The 25,262-nt window shown below is 34.1% G+C and overlaps 3 protein-coding genes across 4 annotated transcripts; 2 read left to right on the top strand and 1 right to left on the bottom strand.

Annotated features, from left to right (window-relative positions):
• The first annotated feature begins 32 nt into the window (after nucleotides 1-32).
• Nucleotides 33-16,362, top strand: Cad96Ca (tyrosine kinase receptor Cad96Ca). Its single transcript, XM_066397389.1, has 8 exons — nucleotides 33-378; nucleotides 8,591-8,838; nucleotides 9,362-9,769; nucleotides 9,823-10,008; nucleotides 10,063-10,176; nucleotides 10,226-10,705; nucleotides 14,998-15,121; nucleotides 15,176-16,362. Exons 1-8 carry the CDS (start codon nucleotides 324-326, stop codon nucleotides 15,556-15,558), a joined length of 1,998 nt encoding a protein of 665 aa, XP_066253486.1. The 5' UTR covers nucleotides 33-323; the 3' UTR covers nucleotides 15,559-16,362.
• A 462-nt stretch (nucleotides 16,363-16,824) lies between these two features.
• Nucleotides 16,825-20,157, bottom strand: qm (quemao). The gene is made up of 7 exons (XM_066397568.1): nucleotides 19,986-20,157; nucleotides 18,479-18,633; nucleotides 18,285-18,429; nucleotides 18,105-18,225; nucleotides 17,913-18,052; nucleotides 17,759-17,861; nucleotides 16,825-17,544 (listed from the first exon to the last, which is right to left on the bottom strand). The coding sequence occupies exons 1-7, from the start codon at nucleotides 20,049-20,051 to the stop codon at nucleotides 17,351-17,353; spliced, it is 924 nt and encodes a 307-aa protein (XP_066253665.1). The 5' UTR covers nucleotides 20,052-20,157; the 3' UTR covers nucleotides 16,825-17,350.
• A 489-nt stretch (nucleotides 20,158-20,646) lies between these two features.
• On the top strand, nucleotides 20,647-24,402 carry Cdc16 (cell division cycle protein 16). 2 transcript variants are annotated; one of them, XM_066397401.1, is made up of 10 exons: nucleotides 20,647-20,847; nucleotides 20,914-21,063; nucleotides 21,591-21,764; nucleotides 21,827-21,989; nucleotides 22,044-22,520; nucleotides 22,580-22,669; nucleotides 22,725-22,881; nucleotides 23,574-23,726; nucleotides 23,786-24,138; nucleotides 24,197-24,402. In XM_066397401.1, the coding sequence occupies exons 1-10, from the start codon at nucleotides 20,776-20,778 to the stop codon at nucleotides 24,343-24,345; spliced, it is 1,938 nt and encodes a 645-aa protein (XP_066253498.1). In that variant the 5' UTR covers nucleotides 20,647-20,775; the 3' UTR covers nucleotides 24,346-24,402. The 2 variants fall into 2 exon arrangements, with proteins under 2 accessions (XP_066253498.1, XP_066253499.1); XM_066397402.1 differs by lacking the exon at nucleotides 21,591-21,764.
• The last annotated feature ends 860 nt before the right edge of the window (nucleotides 24,403-25,262 follow it).

Raw genomic sequence — 25,262 nt, 5'->3', positions numbered from 1 at the left:
ACCACTAACTGAAATCATGTGTTTACATTTAGCTTTCTAAAACCTGTTCAACGACGGCGTCGACGGTGCGTGGACTTTAGTACTGTTCTTCGCCTTCATGACCGCGAGTATGGCCACGGATCGCCAATTATACATCACAATTAAGTGAGATATTTCCTCGCACATCATGGCTTCCGTTCCATAGCAACCTCCAGTGCGCGAAGTGCTTTCCGTGTTTGAGAGACACCGACAGTGGGGAAAAATATGAACCGACCTCGGGGAGAAATCCTTAATTTCGACGCGTTGTTTAGGTGCCAATTAGTGGATTAATTGCGTGAACCATCATGCACTGGATACTATGGATTGGGCTACTTTCTTTTGGGTACCTAATGGGGAAAGGTGGGCGCATTTGAGTTAATGAATGCTTATAACAGGAAAAGGAATGAAAGTGTCTTCGTTCTCTTAAGAACATTTTTTCGTTTTGAGGTTTATTAGCCTTCGCACGTACATGTTAGGTTTGCAAAATGATAATTTCACATTATTATTCATTAGGACGAATGTTGTAGGCATTTCTGATCTACGATAAGTAACTACTCAGAAGCGGGTTCTTACAACGATTTCTATTTCGTGGTATCAACTAATTTCAGTGAATTCGTTCATAAACACTCGGTCTTACAAAAAAGTAATGCTCCAGTTTTGAGGATCATTTTATAGGAGGAAATCCTAATTTTCCTCCAGTCTATTACGTCACCTTTAGTTGGCCTTAAGAACTTACCTTACTGCAACTCAGGGCAGGTACCTATTGGGATTTTAGAAAATGGAGTTTGCAGGTTGCATTGTTCAGTCATTAAGCAACAAATTATATTGTTAATTCATAATTTTTAAAGAATTATATTGGGTCTTAGATTCATTGGTGCAGAACGTCTCTTTGTATAATCGTGGTTTTCAAGTTTTTGCTTCTTGGTTCCACCTTTACAAGCGGCTTCACAACGCCACTGTCTCTTTACAAGTTTCAACGTACACGAACGTCTTAATTGTTCTTTTCAAATTTTCAAAATTTTCCATGTAAGATTTTAAAAAGATAAGCGTTCTTTCTTCTAGATCTTATAAATATTATTCCTTCTGATTTCAAATGGTCAAAGCGCTTCCATTCCACTGTTTCTTCATCAATCTAGCTGAATTTTTTCTTTCTATGCAATACTTAATAGATGAGTGAATCTAAAACTTATTGATGCCGATTGACTGCTTCAGTAGTTACATATTTAAAAAAATACCATGTAGTAGTTACCTTATCTACTCAATAATTGATCTAAACTCCACTATCCAAAACTCATTGGTGCAATCCATCTATTTCGATCAATCAAAATTTAACATTATTTTTGTAACATTTTAGTTCTACATGTTTTTTCTTCAATGACATGTTCTTTCTCAAAGCTCCACTACGGCACTGTTTTATTACCAATCCAACCACACATTTTACTGTTAATACGCACTGTATGTTAAATAGGTTAGTTCAAAATTCATTGGCGCAAGTGGTACATTTTCAAAATTGTTCATATTTGTAAGATTTTATCAATGTTCTCTTAAAATAATTCAATTCCAAGTACGCCACTGTATAATTATCAGTTCAACTGCAAATTTGAGTATGTTTTACACAACAGTAAACGCATCACTCTTCAAAATTTCGTTGAGGTAGAGCATTGAACTCTGTATTTACAGACTTTCAAAATGATATCTTTTTCTGATGTCCTATAGATCTTATTTCTTGTATTCACACTCAGATGAACGCCGATAATCTTAACTTTGATGTTCTCTTCTTTCATGTGCAGTAAAGTTCGAGTTTCAGATGTATAAGGAAGAAATGTTGCTCGAAGGTCAGCACACATAATATTACATGCTAATGATGGTGCAGAGACCTTCCAACGATATCCTGAAAAACCAGAATCTTTTTGTTTAATAGTATCAAATTTCTAAGATTTCGTTACCAAGATAATGGTGTCACATGAGTTAGAAAATTTGGGACATAGTTTTTTTTTCTTCTCAAGAGGTAATCAGAGAAAAGCCTAACAAGGGAAAAGACCGAAGTGTCTCCCCCCCTCTCGAATTTAATGACATTTTGCAAAGAATTAGACCTATCTAAGAATGGTGATGTATATTTTACCGTCTTCAAGGTTCAAGGTGCCGTCTTCAAGGTTTAAGGGGTGAAAACTACCCCCAAAATTTCGCCAATTTTTCGTTGATCCAGATGAGTTAGAATAGCAAAAATAAGTAAAATATTCCTTTTTCAATTCGTCATCGACTTGTCAAGGTCCGGAAAAATATCACTTATCGTTTTTTTTTTTTCGAAAATTTCAATTTCTTTTTTATGCCGTTTTTACACGCGTCCAGGTGTCTCGTTCAATTTTTTGCCATTTTATAGAAAAAACATTTCTCAATAGAATAGTACAAAGCAAAGCTCGATACTATATTTTTATAAAAAGTTATAATTTTTTATATAAAAGTGTGCACGCATGTTCGACCGCTTATAACGTCAGAATCGCAAGTCGCAGAAGAAAATTTCTCATAATAAAAAAGGCTTTATTTAATGAGCATTAAAGAATGGCACCTTGAAAAATATATTTTCAATTGAAAATTAGATTAACATTATCTCTGTAGTTAACAAGAATTATGCGTAATGCATCAGCGTAGGGCATTTTTCCATACATGAATAATATACAAGTAGGAGAGAATATTTCATTGGTATTTATGAATTATATGTTTTGCAGTAACGATATTCATCGAAAAAATCTTTAAAACATACATTTTTTTTACATCAAGAACATTTAAATACGGCAACTTGGTCACATAAATCACATTTTGGAGAAATTGTGTGAAAGCTGTATTCTACAGGATTTTCAAGTTCAGCAGGCCTTTCTTCGATATATCGATTCGATATATACATATAAACCTTTTTTTATTATTAGAAATTTTCATTTGCGACCTGCGGTTCTGACGTTATAAGCGGTCGAACATGTGTGCACACTTTTATATAAATACACTGCGTGACATAGAAAAGAGAACACCCCGTAAAAATGATTTGATTTAAATAATTTTTGGTATGCATGTTGTTTACGCCAAAACAAATACTTCATTAAAAAGTTGAACAAATTTAATTGTTAAAAACTAAAAAAAATTTAATAATTTGTCGGTCCTCTGCGGTGTCTTATACATTCCTGTACATGTCTAGGCATGGATCTAATGAGGTGATTGATGTCCTCTTGGGAGATCTCATTCCAGGCTAACTGGACAGCATGACACAGCATCGCTAGGGTTTGCGGGGGATGGGGTAAATTATGCAACCTTCTACCTATAATATCCCATACATGTTCGATCGGCGAGAGGTCTGGAGATCGAGGTGGCCAAGGTAGCAAATTGACTGCATTTTGTTGGAAGAAGTCCATAGTCACTCTAGCCACATGTGGTCGTGCATTGTCTTGTTGGAAAACTGGATCAACAAGAGTTTCCAGATAAGGCACAAGATGAGGTTCCAGGACTTCTTGGATGTATCGCTGGGCTGTCATACTGCCTCTGACGAAAACTAAAGGTGACCTGCTACCATATGCAATGGCACCCCAAACCATTACCCCAACAGTCTGATAGACATGCCTCTGTATTGCAAACTGAGGATCCCATCTTTCACCTCGTCTCCTTCGTATTCTTGCCCGACCATCATGCATACCGAAACAGAATCTGGATTCGTCACTAAACACGATATTATCCCATTCCAGAGTCCAATGTATCCGTTCTTGGCACCACTATAGTCGATTTTGACGATGATTTAAGGTGAGGGGTAACACGAGATAGGGACGGTAGGAAATCAATCCAAAACTTCTTATGCGGCGATAAATGGTTCGTATCCCAATGGGCCTTCCATACTCAGCGAACCACTGATCCGCCAGCGTCCTCGACGAGACGAACCTATCTCTTAGGGCCATAATTCGGAGTCGGCGATCTTGGCGTTCTGTAGTTCTTCGAGGTCGTTCAGTACCTGTTCCTCTGCCTGTTTGCCCTTCTTCGAACCATCCCTGACAGCATCTCACTATAGTGTTTACACTACGGTTCAATCTAGTGGCGATTTCCCTAAATGACAGACCAGCCTCTCGTAGACCCACCATTCGACCCCTCTCAAACTCGCTCAATTGATGAAAATTTCGCTCTATTCTGGTTCTAGGCATATCTCTACGCAGTTTCTAAGCACACTACACTCCAATAAATGTTATTTTCCAGTTGTATTGTTGATATTTTATTGCAATTTTTATATTTAAAAAAAACCTAAAATTCCGAATAACTCGTAAATACGTAGATAAATATGAGTGAAATTTTGATCGTTTCTGCTATACATATAAACAAACATGCATACCAAAAATTATTTAAATTAAACCATTTTTACGGGGTGTTCTCTTTTCTATGTCACGCAGTGTAGTTATAACTTTTTATAAAAATATAGTATCGAGCTTTGCTTTATACTATTCTATTGAGAAATGTTTTCTTTATAAAATGGCAAAAAATTGAACGAGACAGCTGGATACGTGTAAAAACAGGAACAAAAAAAAGTGAAATTTTCGAAAAAAAATAAATAAAAGTGATATTTTATCCGGACCTTTACAGGCCTATGTCGAATTGAAAAAAGAATTGTTTTTTTTTTGTTGTTCTAACTCATCTGGATCAAAAGTTATCGTCGAAAAACGTAAAATCAACGAAACTTTAGGGGTAGTTTTCACCCTTTAAACCCTGAAGATGGCATGTAAAATATACATCACTATTATTAGATAGATCTACGCTACTTCTCTGCGAAATTTCATTAAAATAGTGGAGGGGGGAGGGGGGGGGGGGTCACACTTGGATCCCTTCCCTTGTGAGTGATACTTAAGCGATTATTTAGCACCCATAAATCCTGTCGACTTAATTGGAATTACTCGAGGTGGAAAAGTGCGAAAATCTAGCCATGAGAACGTGTTCGACAACGATGAGGAAATCGGAAAATTGGCCGTTCAATCTACAGATTAATTCCTTGTAGACAAACCGAAACCAGAAAATCCTGCCTTAAATGATTAATTTCTTTAATTAGTGCCAAGAACTAATAAGGAAACGGCATAAAATTAAACAGTTCTCAACTCGATTTCGGCTTAATCACCATGAATCTTAAAATCTTCGCGAGGTACGAACAAACCGACGTAGCGATGGATGATGTTATCTAACTATAAAGTTCCTGCAGTCCCCGACATTACAAGCCCACGTTAAGTAACACACATAGACATGCTTAATGAGACGCATACAATAATCATTAAAGTCTACTAAAACGGCATTAAAATTGAATAACGCACTGGAAAATGAATCAAAAACCGAACCGAGAGTATCTAAATTCGCATAAAGCGAAATATAATAAAGCCGATTGCCTTGATAATATAAATCTAGAGGCTTGATTTCGACAGTTGGAAATACCTTTGGCTCGAGCAAATTATTCATAATTATTTCCTCAAGGTTCTTGGAACCGAGACAAGTCCTGTTGAATGTTGAATAACTTTTGTATTTTGCTTTTGTTTGATCCGGCATGAAATTTTATGGAGTGTGGCGGTTTGAATTGCATTAAGCGTAATGGAGAAATTTCCATTGCATTACTTGTCGGAAGATCGCCGATTTAATGTAGATCAAGCAAGCGACGTTGTTATGGAAAATTTGAGTGGAGCCAATCGTTCGCTAATTAGCTGCGACGTTTCGAAATTCATTTAGGGATTCTCGCTTCTGGTAAATTTGCCTGAAAGGTAAAAATCACCATGGTGGTTCAATTATTATGAAAAAAAGTTAAACTGCCTAATTACAAATACACCGGGCAATTAGTAGTGATCATAATATGCATGTTTAACAGATGTAAGTGTCCAATTTGAAAGTCCAAAGATGTGAAAGTTTCGTTGTATGAGGTTCAATGCCGCGTTCTGTTGCCTACTACAGGTTGTTATTAGAATTAATGTAAGTAACTGAAGATATAAGACAATCTTCAGCCGACTCCATGGGTGTTTCAGGGTAATAAACTCCATGGGGATACAGGGTGTTTCAGGTTTTAATACACAAACTTTAATTGGGTATTCTACGTTCGAGAATAACCCTAGTTTGCTAGATAAACTGTATTCCAGAAGCGATTCGTTTAGGAAATACCGGGTGTTGAAAAAAATTCTAATGTCAAACTGACCATAATCAGCCTTGCACTCTTAACTTTTTAGAGCCAAAACGGTGCGTTCTATCAAAATGAGATGAAAATAATTTAATTTTAATTTTGAATAGTGTTCTTAAGTATTATAGGATGAGCACAAATAAAGGAATTCACACAAAAAGTTACAATCATTTTGCTCGAAAATTGGACGTTTTTGGGAAGAGTTTCTTCTTCGGACTTGGATGGGGAATCAAAAAATAAATTTAATTTTTCCAAAACGCAGTGGCGTACATTTTTTTAAATAGCTAGTGACGTGCCGTTACGCGCGGCACTGGTAAGACTAAAAAACCATTTCGTATGGCAAATTATGCACCTTTCATAGCTATGAACCCCCTTAAAATTTAATTGAAATACCTCAAAGGATTCTGCAAAAAATAGACTTTTGGTGTTATTTTAATTAAACTTTAACGCCCAGTATTTCCTAAACGAATCGTTTCTGGAATATAGTTTATCTAACAGACTAGGGTTATTTTCGAGCGTAGAATACACGATTAAAGTTTGTGCATTGAAACCTGAAACACCCTGTATACAGGGTGACATTTTAAAAATTGCAATGGCTATATCTCAGGAGTGAAAAAATATTTGAACAATTCCGCGAAGCTGTTTGAATAATAAATGAAAATTTATGTTACTTACCCACGTCTACCCTCTAACCCCCAGTCACCCCAACTTTGTAATCTTAAATAGCAACCCCCCACTTGTAATAGCTCATTCCAAATTGAACAGCAGCAGAATTTCTTCAAAAATGAATAAAATAGTTACAACACATAAATCCAAAAATATCCGGACGGTTTTATTATTGTACAGAGTGATTTTTTAAAAGCTGTCCACCTTCTCAAAAACTTTTACAGTATAAACAAATTTCCAAAAATACGTTTTAAATTTATAATTTTTTAAATTACCGATACTTCCGAAAGTGCCTCCAGTTTGAAAATATTTTCAATCAATAGACCTTGGGCTCCAATGGCTGCATACAAAATTGTAATTTTCTAGCTTTCGCGGTTCTCTAAATACTTCTAATGGGCACTAGGCTAAAGACACCCTCTATATATATGTTGAAAACTTTTTATCTGCAGATGGTTGTTTATGAACTTGAAACCTCTGTTGGTAATCTGAGCTTCTTGGATATGCTCCTCAAGGTATTGCAGACACAATGTATTAAAAATTTGCCCTTCAAAAGTCTTGCAATCAAAGCGTTTTCGGAATAACCTCTAAGTCTTAATAAGACAAAGTTATTTCAATTTTCTAATTACTGATTTCTCTGGATTGAAACTGAATTAGATGTGGAAGTTTTAAGGACTTTTCATCTGGAGACTGACTTCTGAAGACTAATTTATGTTGAGCAGTGTATTTATGGAACTTCACTACCAAGCCATGTTTGATCCAGATTCTCCTGGGAGAATTTGGATATTGTCTCCGTTTCTGTTCTCGTTTTTCTTAAATTTTGGAGTTGGAAGGACTTGAAGGACAAGAAAAGAAGAAAAAACATACTTGATTAGTATTTGCTGTACCTTGGTTCTCATTGTTTGGGAATATGACTAAGTAGCAAATGGTTCCAGTCAATACCAATGCTTATAAAAGGCAATTACTTAATTATTGATATTATTACAATCAAAATTCAGCGTAAAGCAACGATTGCTAATCACTTTCGAAACCTCGAATAGAAGGATAAAAGGAAAAGAACCACTACCGTAAAATAGTAATTAAAAGACTTGTGTGGATAAAATTAAAAGTGAAATGTCAGAGAGCCAAAGAGGACTTATTAAGTGTTGTACGGTCTTCCAAACTAAAACCAAGTGAAAGGGAGCGTCACATCCGCTTTGACCGAATTGACCTAAATTTCAAACGACCTTCTCTCTGTCTGGGCCTACTAAAGTATACAATTTCGCCTATGCTATGCCTAAGTGTACTTGATAAAAATGAAATTTTTCTTAACACATCCTATTAGCAACGTGTTACCAGGAACAAGCCAATTCAATATATGCCCCACTGATTTATCACCTTCATTAATATGGAAGGTCGAATATCATGATTTCATTTCAACTTGATAATTGCTGCGAATATCATTGAACCCATTCAAACATACATTAACGCATTCTTTTTAAGTCGCGTTTTTCCCAACGTCCATAAGAATTACATTAAGAAGCAAATAAAAATAAACGGTTTGTTTGGATTTGAGTTGCAATTACATGATTCAGTTACAAGAAAGAACCTTTCTTCTCTGAAGATTTGCCACTGTAATTATTCTTCGTAAAGTGAAAGTGCTCAATTATTGGGTCGAGATGCACTGTCGAAAGGCACCGATATTTCGCAAGTCTAAGGAGCGTTGAAATATTTGCTTTAAATGTAAATTACTTGTTTTAGGTGGCTGCCAAATATCCGAAAACACCCCACCATCAATGTATCTGGATCGGAACTGGCAGATACCCGATAACGAGCCCATTGGAAGCAAAGTGGTACAAGTCCATGGAAGCGATTATGATAATGATAATCTTACGTATGGACTGCAAGCCATGCAGTTCTTTGGATCAGACAAACCTCCTGATCCTCTACCATTTAGAATAGATCCGCATTTGGGGACTGTTTATTTGAACGATTCTTTACAGGGAAAGGTATGGAATAGTTTACTGTTGATCGTCTAAAAGTGTTAATACTGACGAGGCCTGATTGTGTTTTTGAGAAGGAAAGACATTTATAAGAAATATCACTAAATAGATTCCTACGTATTTATCCAAAAAGACCTCTTCGTCCAGAATGTGAAACTATCCAACATGCAAATTGAAAGATACAGAAAAACTTAAAGTGTTCTCAAGCCTATGAGCATAAGTACGATAATATGAGGTTGAACTCAGAACAATCATCATTAGATATTTTCTAAGTTCAACCTCAGAGCATTTTCTTCTGAGTAGGCTTAGAGGGATTTTCTGAATTTAAAAAAATCATAACGGATCTGGAGGACATCAGTGTATGCGACAAAGAATAAGAAGTATGAATGAGAAATGAGCTGAAGAGGACAATTTTGACTTAATGCTTTAATGTTGGTGCATAAAAGTATCAATAAACAATATCAGGCCCAATATCCACAATTAAACATCTCTTCATCAATCCTGACTTAGAATACTCCATTCATAATAGGGTGGCACCGACCTGCACCTCTATGTCACTCTCAGCGACGGTCAACTGGAAGCCAAAAACGAAGTCTACGTCAACATCCTCAACTCCTCCGTTCCTTACAAACCCCCCCTATCCGGGCCTCCCTTTCCAGGAGGCCCTTTCAATCCATTCGGCAAATTCAACCCTCGCCCTCCCGACTCACCTTCAAAAACCCCTTACAATCTGCCGTCCAACTTGGGAAGCTTCAATAATCCCCCTGCCAACATAGCAAATAACCCTCCTCCCATGCCCACAAGACCTCATTTCAGACCTCGGAATAACAGTCTTGAGGTCACTGCTTTGAGACCTGTTAAAAATCAGACTGGAAGAGAAAACGTGGACGAGAAGAAGAAGCAAGTTGATGAGAAGATTGAAGTAGCAACTAAGAAGGTTTGAGGTCTGTACTGTTGATAATGGATGAGATTGAAAATTATTGATTTTAGCATTTGCTGGATGTCACTAATGGGAATGAGCTGGATGCTCTAGATTATCCTGTGAAGTCTCCGGAAGTGGCCAGTACTATAGTTTCAATCATATCAATTTGCGCAGTGTTCCTTACAGTGGCGATTATAGCTGTGATTTTCAGGAAGAAAATTTACTTTAAAAAGAAGGAGAAGAGCGATGATATTGTAAGTTTTCACTGATACTTCGCTAGATTAAATTATTACTGTTATAATTTTCAGAGAAAATCTCCAGCCTTGAGGGAGGAAAGCAGCATAAACTTGCACGAATGGAGAGGGCCTAGGGCGTATAGTAATAGATATGAGCCTTGGCAGAGAGAGGGGGCTCCTCCAGAGGTGACTAAAACACTCATTTTGAAAATTTAATAACAAAAGTGCGTTCTAGAACTCTAGCGACTCCCAAATTCAGTCCTCAGAGGACAAAAACGATTCCTGGGAGTTTCCAAGGCACCGTCTTAAATTCTTCAGCATCCTCGGAGAGGGAGCTTTTGGCCAAGTCTGGAAATGCGAAGCAATGGATTTGGAAGGCAAAGAGTCTGGTCTGACAATAGTAGCTGTGAAAACTCTCAAGGAAAACGCCAACGAGAAAGAGAAAAGCGACCTCATTTCCGAGTTACATGTGATGAAGATGCTAGAACCTCATCCCAATGTGGTCAAACTGTTGGGTTGCTGCACAGACAAAGAGCCCATTTTCCTTATTATGGAATATATTTCTCAGGGGAAGTTGCAGAGCTATTTGAGGGATTCTAGGGCTGAAAGGTACTATAATAACATGCATGGGAAAAGCAAGACTTTGACTTCAAGGGACTTGACGTCATTTTGTCATCAAGTGGCGAAGGGGATGGATTTTCTATCCTCCAATGGGGTGAGTTGGAATATGGTTATTTGAGTGATTATTTATGGTCTCATCTAGACAAAGATTTCAAATAAATATTTGTTAAATTTCCGGCAACATCGGGAATTTTCAGGCTTCATCTGCGGGAATAAAAATTCAGTTTAAGCCCCTCGCACAAAAGTAACTACTTTTGTAAAATAACCCTTATGGTCATCATGATATTGTATATCCCATCTCCGTCTCAAAGGCATAGTATGGATCATAAACTATTAATACATTTTTGAAAATTGGGATTTTTTCCACATTACCCTTGTGATTTTTTTTGAGAAGTGCGTTTATATTTGTATTATTCAACGGACTTAAAAATTAAATTAAGCGAATATGCAATTAACCTTTACAACGATATAATTAACATCAAGTACAGGGTCTATTGGGGTAAAGGGAGGGATGGACAAGGATGAGAGCCGGACCAGTAACCCTCTTGCCAGTGCGTGTCTACTCGTATATCGATATTGTCTATTTCTAACTAGCAAGTTTTACCACGGTTTAAAGTGGTAAATAACAATTTAAAATTTTCGGGCGATATGAAATTTTGTGGCCATAAGTTCAACGGAGAGTCAGACGTAAATTAACTAGATAAAGTTACGTTTATCTGAATGGTTTGAACTGCTAAACTTTTATCTTGATATTCTAAATTAAAATCCAGTCGCGTAAATACTCAAAACGGAGGAAATTCGGTGGTCCATCTCTCGTTACCTGAGAGGATAAGTAGAGAAAAGTAGTGATCACAATGCCTCAATGTATCAAAGAAAAGAAACAAAAAATAAATAAATAAGTAAATATAACAAGAAGATATTACAACAAATAGCAAATATATGGTAAAGGAAAAGAGCTAAAAAAATGAATAGGAATGAGGTCTCTCCACTTTCCGATGGTGAAGAATTCAACTATTTCAGTGGTCTTGAAAGTGAGCGTGTGACCTACAAAGAAGATTATAGAGCTATTTGTTGAAACGAAAAACGAACAGTTAAAGAGTGTAACATGTTCACAATGGCCCCATTATAGCTGTATTTCTTTAGTTAATCTCTATCAAGCAGATGCAAATAAACTTGCTTGCAAAAACTGTTATTAGAACTTTTATAAATGTCTTATTTAAAAGCTTTAAGACGTTTATTATGGTCATCGGGATACTTACGTTTCCAATATTACGCAAGCTTAAATTTAATATGCAAGTATTATAAACATTACCATAACAATTATGAACATAGAAATATTTATTATTTTCTAGCTCCTTAGGATTCTTAAAGCTCTTTCTCTAGTTTTCTAAATTTTTATGGGTAAACTAACGCAAACTAGTAATCTTAGTCAAATAGAGGAGTTTTATCTACCATCAGTGACATGGATTTTAGTTTCAATTTGAGACAATTGTAGTTGTCGAATTCATCAAGTTGAAATTAGACTCATTTTTTTGGATGGGAAAATAGAACGGGATGAAATATCGTATAAATCTGACACTATTCTGGTAGGGTTTAAAGGGATAACAGGAAAGGATGCCACGTCAGATTTATGCAATATTCTTGCACATGCACATGCATTTTCCTCGGCGATTTTTCCTATATATTTCCAAATACTATATAGGAATTTTTTTAAAATATTTTTCATATTTTTATTTAATTTCCATATTTCCTCAGAGATATGTTTTGTGCTCTGCCTCATGTCATTTTTCTGATAGTTATTAACTTTTTGAGAAAAGTAAAAAAATTTTTCTTATATAGATTTCTGAGGGAAATTCACTGGATAATTATAATTTTCCCACAACTCTCCAGTGTTAATATAGAAATCCAAATTTACGTTCTTGCAATGAGACACGAATACAGTCTGTCCCAGATAAGGATACTTTTAAATAATTTTAAAAAAATCAAATAGAGTACTTGGCTAAAAGGGAATTTTATGACGACTTTAAAAATGTAAATATTCGATATTGAGACTGTGTGAAAATCATAAGCTTAAAAATGTATCTCCAAAAGTAAGAATTTAACAAGAAAATTGGTAACACTGCTAAGAAGTTTTCAAAAAAGTGTCTTAAAGCAAAACTTTTATTCCTTTAATTGTAACCGTATAAGAGTTATTTGCAAAAAACGAAAACCGCTAAATTCTTTTTGGATATCTTTGTAACTACCCGGAATTTAGCTGGTCTAAAAACAGATGTTTAATTCGCTTTAAATTGAGCAACTTTTTCCCAATTTAAGCGATTTTGTATCTATTACCGTTTCCGATATTCCCATGCTGTTCATCCTTATCTGGAACAGACTGTATATGCTCATCGGTTAACTCTCTTTACACCAACTCCAACGATATGAGGTTTTACATATTTATGTTTTCTAGTTCTCCGAAAAATTACTTTTAAACTATTTTTAAACTCCCTTTAATATTTAAAGAGTCGCTCCCCTTTAATAAAAGAAACGGCGCTTCCAAGAACCGGTTATATCCGCATTCCAGGCATTCCACTGCCGAGTATTTTAGCGCTACTTAAAGGGGATGTTCTAGTTAATACAGAGATAGCTCTGAAGATATGTGGGTCAGTCGACCACGGTAAGTAAGACAGAGTACGAAAACGTTAAAACGAAAGCCAGATAAGGATGTCAATACATGTAATACAAGATATAGCCAAATATATCAAATCATATATCTATCTTCCTCTGGAGTTCGCAAGTTGCACAACTGAGAGAAGGATAATTAGGTAAAAATGGAAACTTTCCCAGCTGTTCCTGTCGGTTTTATTACCATAACCTCAACAATATTTGTTTTGATTTTAGTTAGAACATTGCTATTATTAAGTTTTTTAAAACTGGAATGTAATTAAAACACTTGAGAGGTAATAACTATCAGCAAAGTTAATGATCTTGTTAAGGCGTCATCATGTCTCTTCAAGCAAACCCTTCCAAGACCAGAACCAGAATAGTTTACAACATTAGACTCGTGTGATATTCCACATTATATGTCCCCATGTGAAGCTAGATTGATCTTATTTTGAAGTTATTTCTAATATGACCCTCATAAGATATCTAAGAAAATGTTCTCCCTTCTGACTGTGATGCAGACTGATTTTGTGTATCTGGAACCAGTCCAGTTAATTGGGGTGTATCCAGATCCCAGGTTAAAGTGGGCATCAGATGTCAATCACCTGGCCGGTAGGCAGACCAGGAATATATCCAATCCGAACCTCTTTGTAGCACCTAGTTGTTTTTGAGTATTTATGGTATTCATTTTGAATACAGTAAGGTGTATTTTCCAGTTGTTAAACTACGAGAGTTAACTGTCCTCGAATGATAAGTAAGTCATGTACTCCTATGAGATTTTACTTATGGGTCTAGGGCAATAAGTCAACTTTAGAATGACTCATTTGAACGCATGATCATTTGAAACAGATCAAATTTGATTAAAAAGATAGATTGGATTAAATCATTTGGATAGTCTTAAGGTTGCAGTGGTAAATCCTGTCTTTAAAGGTCAAGATTTGGACCTCCCTATAAACTATAAACTTGTCTTACATTTGCTTATTGTATTCAAGGTTTTGGAAAAGTTCAAACCTAACCAAGCAGTTGAGCACTTTGAAACTAATCATTTTTTCATTGAATATCAGTGAGGTTTTAAAAAGGGGAAGAATACTACAATAGGGATCACCACATTTAAATTAATTGTGTTTTTTTCTCTATGCCACTTTAAATTTGTAAATTTAAAGTCTATTAAAATTGTGTAAACAATTATTGAAAAGTAGGCTTTACCCTCTGATTACAGGTACACATTAAACCATTCCTGAAAAACAGAGACAAAAACTTAGAAATATTTTGATTTCTTAATACATTTTTTAAGGTCAATATCTCAGCAACCATAAACATTTTATATGAGAAATCGATTTGTTTTGATGTTATTTATATGTACCTGTTCTGTGTCCATATTTGCCTTGGAGATATCGTTTTTAAAAAACTGAATTTTTTTAGTTGGAATAAAAAAAAGAATTTTGTTGAATGATGATTTCTGGCAGGAATTATTTCGTTTTGATGCGCACTTTTGAAACTTTTAGACTCATTTCGTGCAATTTTGAAGCTAATTAAAAATTAATGAAAAATATTAGAGTATTTGATAAGGAATAAGAGTAATTTTGCATAATACTATCTGCATATGAAGAAATCTACAAAAGGCCACTTTTCCTGATCTAATCCATACTTTGCACATCCAACAATTTCTAACGTACAAAAGTATTATTTTTGAACATTTTTAGCTAGTGTTATATTATACATATTTAACATTTCTATATGTAGATAATTCATCGAGATTTGGCAGCCCGCAACATCCTCATCACAGATGAACATGTGTGCAAAGTTGCAGACTTTGGATTCGCTCGCGATGTTATCACTTCACATGTTTATGAGCGAAAGAGTGAAGGTAATGGTTAATATTCTAAATTAACCTGTGTTAAAGCTTTAAATTTAAATATAGGTCGTCTGCCCATAAGGTGGATGGCTCCAGAATCTCTATATGACAACATATTCTCAGTCAAATCCGACGTATGGAGTTTTGGAGTCTTAATGTGGGAAGTGGTCACTTTGGGCAGTACTCCATATCCAGGATTATCAGCAGCTGAAGTCATGAGAAAAGTTAGAGATGGTTACAGACTAGACAAACCAGAGCACTGTAGAAGGGAAATCTACAATATCATGTACTATTGTTGGGACAAAGACCCCAATATGAGGCCTTCATTTTCAGAGTGTGTGTCTCTTTTGGAGAATCTGATAATGACTGAGACTGACTATATCGAATTGGAGCGGTTTCCGGATCACTCTTACTACAATGTGATGAGTTTGAGTGGTGAAAAACTGTGATTTTCTCGTAATATAATTCATCTGTCATTCACCAAAAGAAGATAATGTTCAAAGAGCGAGGACCAAACGTAATTATGATTTAACCAAAGCTAACCAAACGTTTTTTGGCTTTAGGGAAGAGTTGATTTTTTGGTTTTCTGGGTTCAGTATAAAGCAGTAATTGATGTAATTCAAAGAAAATTGAATGATTCATGTTTGTTTTAACTTTTCAATACAATCAATATGATTGTAAAAATTCTAAAATTAGTGCTATAATTTTTTTCTCAAAAATATAATTTAAAATATGACAAGCCCAGATGGTATGTGAATTCATTCAATTGCATGTCGATGTAATGTGAATTGCATGTTTTTGGTAGGTTCGAAAACCCCTTGTGAGATCAAACTTTCCAAGAGGAGAATAAGTAAAGCTCAAATTATATGAGAATATTATTTTTTTATTACTGTGCTATAATTATTCTTAATCGTGAGAATTTCACATAAAACTCCATGAATTCAGACAACCTGCTGGGACATACCACAAAATTACCCATTATTATTTATTTCTGGCTTTATTATTATATAAGTAATTTTGTATGATAGTAGGTAGGTTAAAGCAATACTAGTTTTTAGCAAGTAGGTAATTATTTAGTTATAGGTTTATACCGACTTTTTAACTGGAAAATGCTCACTCGTTATGGTTGTTTAGTTATCACATGATATCTTTAATTGGGAAGATTATCATTTGGTTATGTAATTCCCCAGATATTACAAATTTAGCAAGTCTTCCGATGAATTTAAGGTTTTAATATATTATTTACTCGAAAATTGGTTGTTTAATTTTCAAAATAGACACTTACGGCCGGCATAGAATCTTAGATATAAAGTTTTACGTGTATAGAGTTTTCTCTAGTCTTAGTTCTTTTTGTGAACAGTACATTCACACACTAAATATGGCACCTACAAACAAGTTTTATTTAAAAAATGCAGTAATCAATTATGTACTACGCCTTTAGCTATTTGTATACTATGCTAAATGAAGAAATGTCTATCGGGTGCAGTTCCTACAAAAGTATATTTGTCCATCATTTTATCTCACAGGGACTTTTTCAGAATTATATACTGTATTCCTTCAAAAAGACAGAAGGTTAAATGTTTAAGCAGGAAAACATCATATGGGAAATTATTTTTTGCTGTATGCTTGAAAAAAAAGTATATTGTTAGAAGTCAAAATTATATTAAATAATAAAATAACACTTTCAAAATATACATATTATTGGTGTTGTTAACCACATCACCAGAGATTTTCCTTTAATTACCATAAAGACTATTTTTGACATATCAAATAACATTTTTAAAGAAACATTGACAAACGTTATAGAAAAAACTAAATCAGAAAAATTACTTATATTTAAGGAACCTGGTTACTTCGAGAAAAAAAAACATCTTCTGTAAGCACAACTCAGTTAAATCGGATAAATAATTGAATTTGGATAGCAAGGAATTTGGTGTCCCACTACAATGCTTTGGTGGATTTTTATTCACATCAAAATAAGACATAGCTCTGAAGTATATCAATAGGGAGACATACGGAATTACCAACATACAGTAGAAACATAAAAATAAAGATAAAGCAATATTAGACGATTACAGGACCAGTGAATATTGAAAAAAGTGTGAAAACGGTTATAAATGTTAAAATAAGACTCAACGAAGCATTTGACAAGATAATTTTCTTCGCTTATTGCTTATTTTGCTATATAAAAATATGTGACAAGTTGTATAAAAAATATTCCGTAATCTATTCATATGAGGCCTAGTTTATCTTGGACAGAGAACTGATGAATTCTTCCATGAAATGATTAGGGCCCAGTTTGTCAATTTCTTGTTTTGCATCCATTTCTAGGTCTTTTAGGACTTTTCGAGTATAGTCGAAACTTCCATATTTCTCCAATAAAGCTACACAGTATTTTTTAACCTCAACATCTTTGGTGCGTTGTCTCAAAATATCTATTACATTCGAGTTAAGGAAAATGTTTAAAAAAACATTGAATTAAAGCAAATACCAATGTGCCCATACAAACTATTATTTCGACATTTTCATAGAAATTCGCTGCAATTTAAAACATAATATAAAATGAATAATGTAAAAGAAACATGAGAAATAATTCAAATAAAACAATACACAAAAAAATATTTCTTTTCTCTTAACTACAAAGGATACGCATTATTTGGTTATCCTCTGGATGGCTGTGAATGGCGTGTAGAACTGGGAAACTAAACTTTCCTTCTGTTAAGTCTTCACAATAACTCTTGTGCAGCATATACTGTAAAAACTAATTTAATAGGGAATATATAAATGTCTATGAGTGACTCACATCTCTAGAAGTTAAATTAATAAAGTCGTCCCTAATTTGAAAATAGAGTCCCAAAATTGCGGTTATTTTGGTAAAGTCGCCCTTATTATTACTAAACAGTTGCATGAGTCTTATGGCCAGCATAAACAAACCTCCAGTCTCTAAAAAAAGAATCTCAATCATAAGAAAAAATAATAATCCAACACTAATTACTTCTTATGACCATTTTTTTATATTCTTCTTCTGAGGGACATGTAAAGTTATCTCTCCAATATATTTCCATCCCCTGACCGCGATACAGCTCTAATACTTGTTCCAAAACGATTGAAACTGCCTATATAAATATAAAAAACCATATGTGTACCAATCAAAAAATGGTCTATTTAGCCTTACGTCTGGATGGTCGAGTTGCAAAACTCGCTCGATCGCAATAAAAGAAGCATAGTTGGCAGCATTTATTGTGCTAGCAATACCATAAATCGAATGAGCAACAGGTATTCCCCTTCTAAGGATTGAGTTATCCTGGATGTCGTCTAATCTGGAAAGTATCGTTAGAGATGGTAACAACTTAACTAAAGGAGACTTACAAAAGACTAGAATTGTGCAAAATTTGTACAATATCTGTAATAATGGTCAATTTTTCTTCAGGAATTTGAAGCCATAAATTAAACGCCCTCGCTAGTTTAGCTCGAATGTTTTTGCCAGGAACTTGTAACATGTAGTTGAAGGGCTCTAGTAATTGCTAAAAATTGAGATTAACGAATTTGAAAGATGCAATTTTCACACCTGAACGTTCGTTGATTGTTTTTAAATTGATAATAAAAAATATGTCTATCTCTTAAACGTTGCTAATTGCAAAAGTTTGATTAAGAGCCAAATTATTAATCTTTAACATCAAGCTAATTTTAATTTAAACCAAGAATACCATCAATACTCAAGCTTTATTTTAACACATTAATAATTTAGCTCTACATGAAATTCTTCTGGGGTAAATATATTATAACTATGCAGGCCATTTTCTAATGTATGCGAAGAATTGAGGTTGAAAACTGGATTTTAATTATCTTTACAAATTTAAAAAAAGAATGTGACAAAACTTGGGAAATGAAATTTACTCATATAGGTATATTTTCTAGGATTTTTTTAATCTCCTACTTGCATCACAAAAAGAGGAAAACCTATTATCTTTTTTCATTCGAGCTTTTCAACTAAGAAAATTCCTTTATTTTAAACATTACATTTGAAATTTTTACTTGTTTACAATTGTTTTGCCTCTTTGTGATTTTTTCATAAAACATATGGTAATTGACCAAAATAATTGCAGACACATTTTATACATTTAATGCACAGGAAAAAGTTAAGTCGAAATGTTTAAAAATTTATTAATTTTATTCAAAGTTTTGTGGGGCAATTGTTAAAAGTGCATAGGTATTTATTTCATATTAATAAAAAAAGATACTGAATACAAAATTTTTTATTTATGTGTGAACTCTTATTTCGATAAGGCACAATGATGAGTTAGAGAAAAAGTCCACAACCTTCTCTCAGGTTTGAACCAGACACTATTAGCTTTCCAGGTTTATTCAGGTTATGAAATTATGTTAAAATAAGAAAAAAGCCAATACGTCTGCATAGTTAATTTTACAAGTATTGTTATCTAAGAGGAATAGCAGATATGCAAGGTAGATTATGTAATATCTAATTGGATAGTTTAAATAGTTATGCAATTGGCAATAACTCAAAGAAACATGGACAAACTCTTCATTACAAAACATACTTTGAGTTTCATTAACAAAAACCTGAGAATATGAGGTGATGAAAACTTCTAAGAATGTATTGAAACAATTACAAGCCTTTTAACTCAGTTTTTTTCACGATGCCAAGTTTGAACAATTTTACTTTTTCCTAACTTTAATTGAATAGGTAAGAAATGTAGTCAATGTTCTCATGTTAAAACTAATCTAGGTGATTTATGGAAAAGTACAAGCCCAATATTAAAATAAGATTTCTATGTTAATTAGAAATGTGATTTGCACATTCTTCTGAACTGTCAAAGTTAAATATAATCTTTACTGTAATAATTTTATAAAATACCTCATCTTGCTCCTTTTCGTTAGTGTGGCTGTAGGGAATTTTTTGTATATTTTCCTTGTTTGTCATGTTAAAATGTAAAATTGCACTCTGATGGAAATGGGCAAAAAGGTTGACTTTATTCAAGGTAAAAGATTTCGTCGATAAAAAGGATTTAGCAAAAAATCTCCGATAAAGTTTGAAAAACATGAATAGATATTTACATAAATATAACCTCACTTTCTGTATATTTCAGTCACATACTTACATCCTATACTGCTCCTAATAAGCAGTTTGCATGTTGCATGTTGCATGTGATCTTGGGCTGCAAAAAGGAAGGATGGGGACGCTGTTGTTGTCGATACTACTACTTATCCCCTGTAACAGACTACTTACTATATGTATTGAATGGACGTATGTCCGTAGTCTTTTTAAATATGGCATTTAAAAAAAAAAGTTAATAAAGAAGGAGCAGTATACTATGTGTATTCACTGCTTGGGAAAATGTTTGAAAAAAGCTGACGATCTGATTGGATACGATCAGCCAATGAACATTGTATTGTACTATGACGAAAAGTTTTCGATGATTTCCTGCACTAATATTGGTCAGTCCAATCATGTCACGTGGTGCATCATCTGTTTTCTGTCAAAAGTTCACAATCAACATTTGATTTGTTTACTTAACTTTTTTTATATATTTGAAAATGTTACTATTTTAATAACTATTAATTAAATATTAATATTATTAGTTAATTTTTATACATTAAATTAAAATTAGTTTATTGTTAAACAAAAAAATCCCCGATCTCCTGAGATGAAAACTTTGGACAAAATATCTGTATTAGCAGAGAAGTATCGGAAATTGGTACAACAATATATAAACTTGGTAAGCAGGATCAAAAATGATAAATTATTATTAAAAACAATATATCTCTTACCAAATAATTTTTAGCACGTTTATAGTGCTGCTCTGTTTTGGGCCGACAAGGCTGTAGTTTTGACAAATAACCCCAAAGATGTGTTCTGGCTAGCGCAATGCATGTTTTTGCAAAAGCAGTACCAAAGGGCTGCATTTCAGTTACAGTCCAAAGGCCTAGATAAAGTAAGTTTAAAGAGTGATTGATTAGTTACCACGAGAAAATTAACTAATGAAAAGCATTGTGAATCTCCAAGATACAACCACTTTCAAGAATTCAAGGAAGAATGGTTAATGTTGAGAGTGTGGTAATAGTTTTTTCAAGCACTTATTTGCAGCGTTTTTATTTTATTATTGAATCAATTTATGACCTTTTCAATGATTTTTCGAAGATCATGATTTCCACAGAAACATTTAAAATCAGGGGACAGCTTTACCTCTAGAGGGCTAATGTATTAATGATTAAAAATTACAAAAAGATTGATATTTACACTTATATACACTACTGTTGTTATTGTGCTAATACAGTGGAGTGACCAGACAGGAGATTTGTGCAGTGGTTATATGAACATTAAACACTTGGAGTTTGAGTCTGAATGTGAGAATAGGAAGTTTTTATACTAACCTTAGTCTTAATGTAATTTGTTTTATGGAAAATTGTGTTATTTGAGTCAAAATTTCTTTAAACTGATGAATTATGAACTATGTTTTAGTCATACCTCCTCTGTACTTATTTGACAGCCAAATGTTATTATGAAGCAAACGATCTCAATGAAGCCTTAAAAGTAATAAATAACAGTGAATTAAATACTCTTCTATGTAATGGCACATTCGACCCTAGCATGTCTGAAGTCGAATTAACATTATTTGATGACACTCCAAAATCTGTAAGCAACTTTAAAGAAATAGTTTCAATGTTGCAACTAATAAGATTTTGTCATAATTTTAGCAAGCAATATCTTCATTTTTGCTATTAAAGGGCAAAATATTAGAAGCAATGGATAACCGAGGTTTAGCCTCTGATTGCTATAAACAAGCCCTGCGGTATGATATTTACTGTTTTGAAGCCTTTGACCGATTAGTGAAGTACCAAATGTTAGATGCAAAAGAAGGTTCAACAGTTTATTTAAAAAATTCCCTTTAAGGTTTTTATTAAATTTTTATAGAAAGAGAACTTCTCCAATCAATACCCATTCAAGATCAATGTCCTCCAGAAGAAGCAGCGGTTATGAAGAGCCTTTATGAACTAAGATTAAAAAAATACCACACTCCAACCCCTCATTTACCTCCTCCTGTAACTGTAATGAACCAACCTGTAGAAAATACTCCTGGAAGTGTAAATTCCTTACCTGCAAGTCCTTACATTCAACTTCCCACCTCCATCAGCACTCCTATGATACCATCCAATGTTGGGAAGAATGATCAAAACAAGATGCAAGTGGACACAGTAATAGATGCACAAATTGTAGCAAAATTGCAATGCAGCTTGGAATTGTTGGTTTCCCAAGCAGAAGTCTTGTATTACAATTGTGACTATCAGAATTGCTTAAAGTTAACTGAACAGGTATTGAAAAAGGATCCATATCATGAAGGCTGTTTGCCTATTTACATATCATGTATGGTTGAATTAAAGCAAAGCACCAGTAAGGACAGAATTTGTGTAGAAATAAAATCATATTATGGTTGTTTTTTTGTTTTATAGAATTGTTTTCAATGGCCCATGCTTTGGTGGATTTATACCCGAATTTGGCTATTTCCTGGTTTGCAGTGGGGTGTTATTATTATGTGACAGGTGAGGGAGGCTTTCAGGAGGAGTTGAGTAATTAAATAGCTTTTGATGTGCGCAGGAAAAAGCGATTCTGCTAGAGGTTATTTAGCAAAAGCCACCTGTATAGACAAATTGTTTGGTCCTGCATGGTTGGCCTATGGACATTCGTTTGCAAGTGAAAATGAACATGATCAGGCAATGGCTGCTTATTTTAAGGCATCTCAACTGATGAGGGGGTAAGTAAGTGAGAATTAAGTGGTTTAAAAATAATTTTTCCTTCAAAAACCACAGCAAATTATATATTTTTAATAAAGTTCGTATTTTTCTGAGTTTGCTTGAACCCGCTTCTTGTTCAGTAAAACATGCTATATTTTATCAGCAGGGTATTAAATATTATTTTCAAATATATGAGGTTTCGTAGTACGTATTATCTAACCGTTTTCTAGGATTTCAAGATTTTCTGTGCCCTAAGGGCAACTGTCTGTACTGAATGTACCTATTTGAAGCATGCAATGACAAAACTTATATTACTTATATGAAACAGATAATAATTACATCTATGAAAATAGGTGGAGATAATACTGTAAAACTTCATGTCTGCGAAATCAGGATAAAACGGCGCATTAAATACCCTAATAAAATTAGTGATGTAAAATATAAAATATCAGAATGAAACATTGTTCAGTAGGTTTTTTCTAGCTATTTTGGTTTCTCATCTATCAATTCATAGGCTTAGAAGTGATTCTTGCCAGAAAGAATGTTTTTTTATCCAAAAAGGATATTCACTCATTTACTCCATGGTTTGTGTCACGTATCGTTCAAAATTACTAACGTTTTTCACGATTTAGAAACAATAAAACGACAATTAATTACCATTGCATTGTCTCCAAATCGTGAAAACTAATTGAGTATCATTTATTATTTCCAGATGTCATTTACCTCATCTCTATATTGGCCTAGAATGCGGTTTAACTCACAACATATGGCTAGCTGAAAAATTCTTCCTTCAAGCCCAATGCATTGCTCCAGAAGACCCATTTATCCTCCATGAACGAGGAGTAATTTCCTTCCAAAGTCAAGAGTAAATTTGCCTTTATAATATTAGAAACTTAACAAACATTAAAGATTAAATGTTTTCAGTTATGAAAAAGCCGAAGATTATTTCAGGGAAGCATTGGTCAAAATTAAGAGAATTCAACTGGGTTCTATCCCGACAATTTGGGCTCCTTTGTTGAACAATTTAGGTCATGTAAGCAGAAAGTTAAAAAAGTACAAGGAATCTCTTCAGTTTCACAACGAGGCTTTGGTGTTGATGTCTCAGCATGTCCCCACGATTTCTGCCATTGCTTATGTGCACTCTTTAATGGAAAACTATGATGATGCCGTGGAATGGTTCCATAAAGCTTTAAGTTTAAAGAGGGATGATACTTTTAGTACCACTATGCTCAGTTATGTGTTGGAGCAATGGGCGGAAGAAAAAGTGCCTTTTTCGGGTAAGTTTCTATTGGAATATTATATATTTTGTCAAAATAAATCCCATTGTACTTACAGATTGTCCAGAGGGTTTACCTAAATTCGAACCAATATCTCGTAATGTCTCAATGGAGCAAAGCGGGCCTTCCTTGGAATCCGGCCAAGATATGCCGCCGGTAGGGAACGAAACCCAGAATGAAAGCGTCGAGATGAGTATAGACATGTAGAATTATTGTAATGGAAATTATTGTAAGGAAGACTCTATTTTAAAATCTGAAGGTAAATTTGACTTTTCCTCTTTAAACTGACCGCGTAGGGGTTGAGTGGTAGGCGGTGATAAATCGTCCTGAAGCAGGAAAAAACGGTCAAAGACAATACGACGTCGGTAATTAGCCGCTGACAGGTCCTTTTTGCGGCTGTCCATCCCGGAACAGATTATGCAGTTAATTTTCCTGTTTTGTATACGTTGATCTGTGCGTGACATATCTTGATAAATGACCATGTAGCTTAATCGATTCACAACATCCCTGTCCACAGTCGAAATGCAAGAATTGGAATCGGTGACTTATTGCCTTATGAGTTTCTAGTGCTTTTCTTTGCTAAGGTAAGTAATTGATGTTTTTGTTGACTCAGATTTTAAGAGCTCTATGGGTAAATAATTAATATTACCTAATTTGTCGCAAATAATATAAAATATTATTTGTTCTATATGAAAAAGTTTCAGCGTCTGAAACATAGCGAAAATACATACATATAATACATGTTTTGGGTTGAAGTTCCCTTTCTTTCACTTAGGTGTACCTGAGTTATTTTGGTAGAGGAAACACAACATTTTGAAAATCTCTCGTGAATGGTCTTATTACGCGGAAACCGATAAAAATAGCTTTAAGAAAGTATATTAATAAATTGTACCTTACAGCGTTTTACGTAAAAATACTTGGAGAAGAAAATTGGAAAAAATTAGGTGTAAAGTACGTTAGGAAATACTATGTTGTTTAATTCGAGTCATATTGCGAAAGAAGAATCCCACTCGTTACACAAAACAATTTATTTCCTAACCGGTTACATACATAGTTACTTTCTAATTTTCATAACACAACAGTTTTCTTTATCAAAATGAGTAACTAAAGGATTTCATTTCATA

This window comes from Euwallacea similis, chromosome 15 (genome assembly GCF_039881205.1).
Source record: "Euwallacea similis isolate ESF13 chromosome 15, ESF131.1, whole genome shotgun sequence".
NCBI classification, from domain to species: Eukaryota; Metazoa; Arthropoda; class Insecta; order Coleoptera; family Curculionidae; genus Euwallacea; species Euwallacea similis.
The sequence above is the reverse complement of the archived record's forward strand: the minus strand, read 5'-3'. Positions and strand labels throughout refer to the sequence as shown.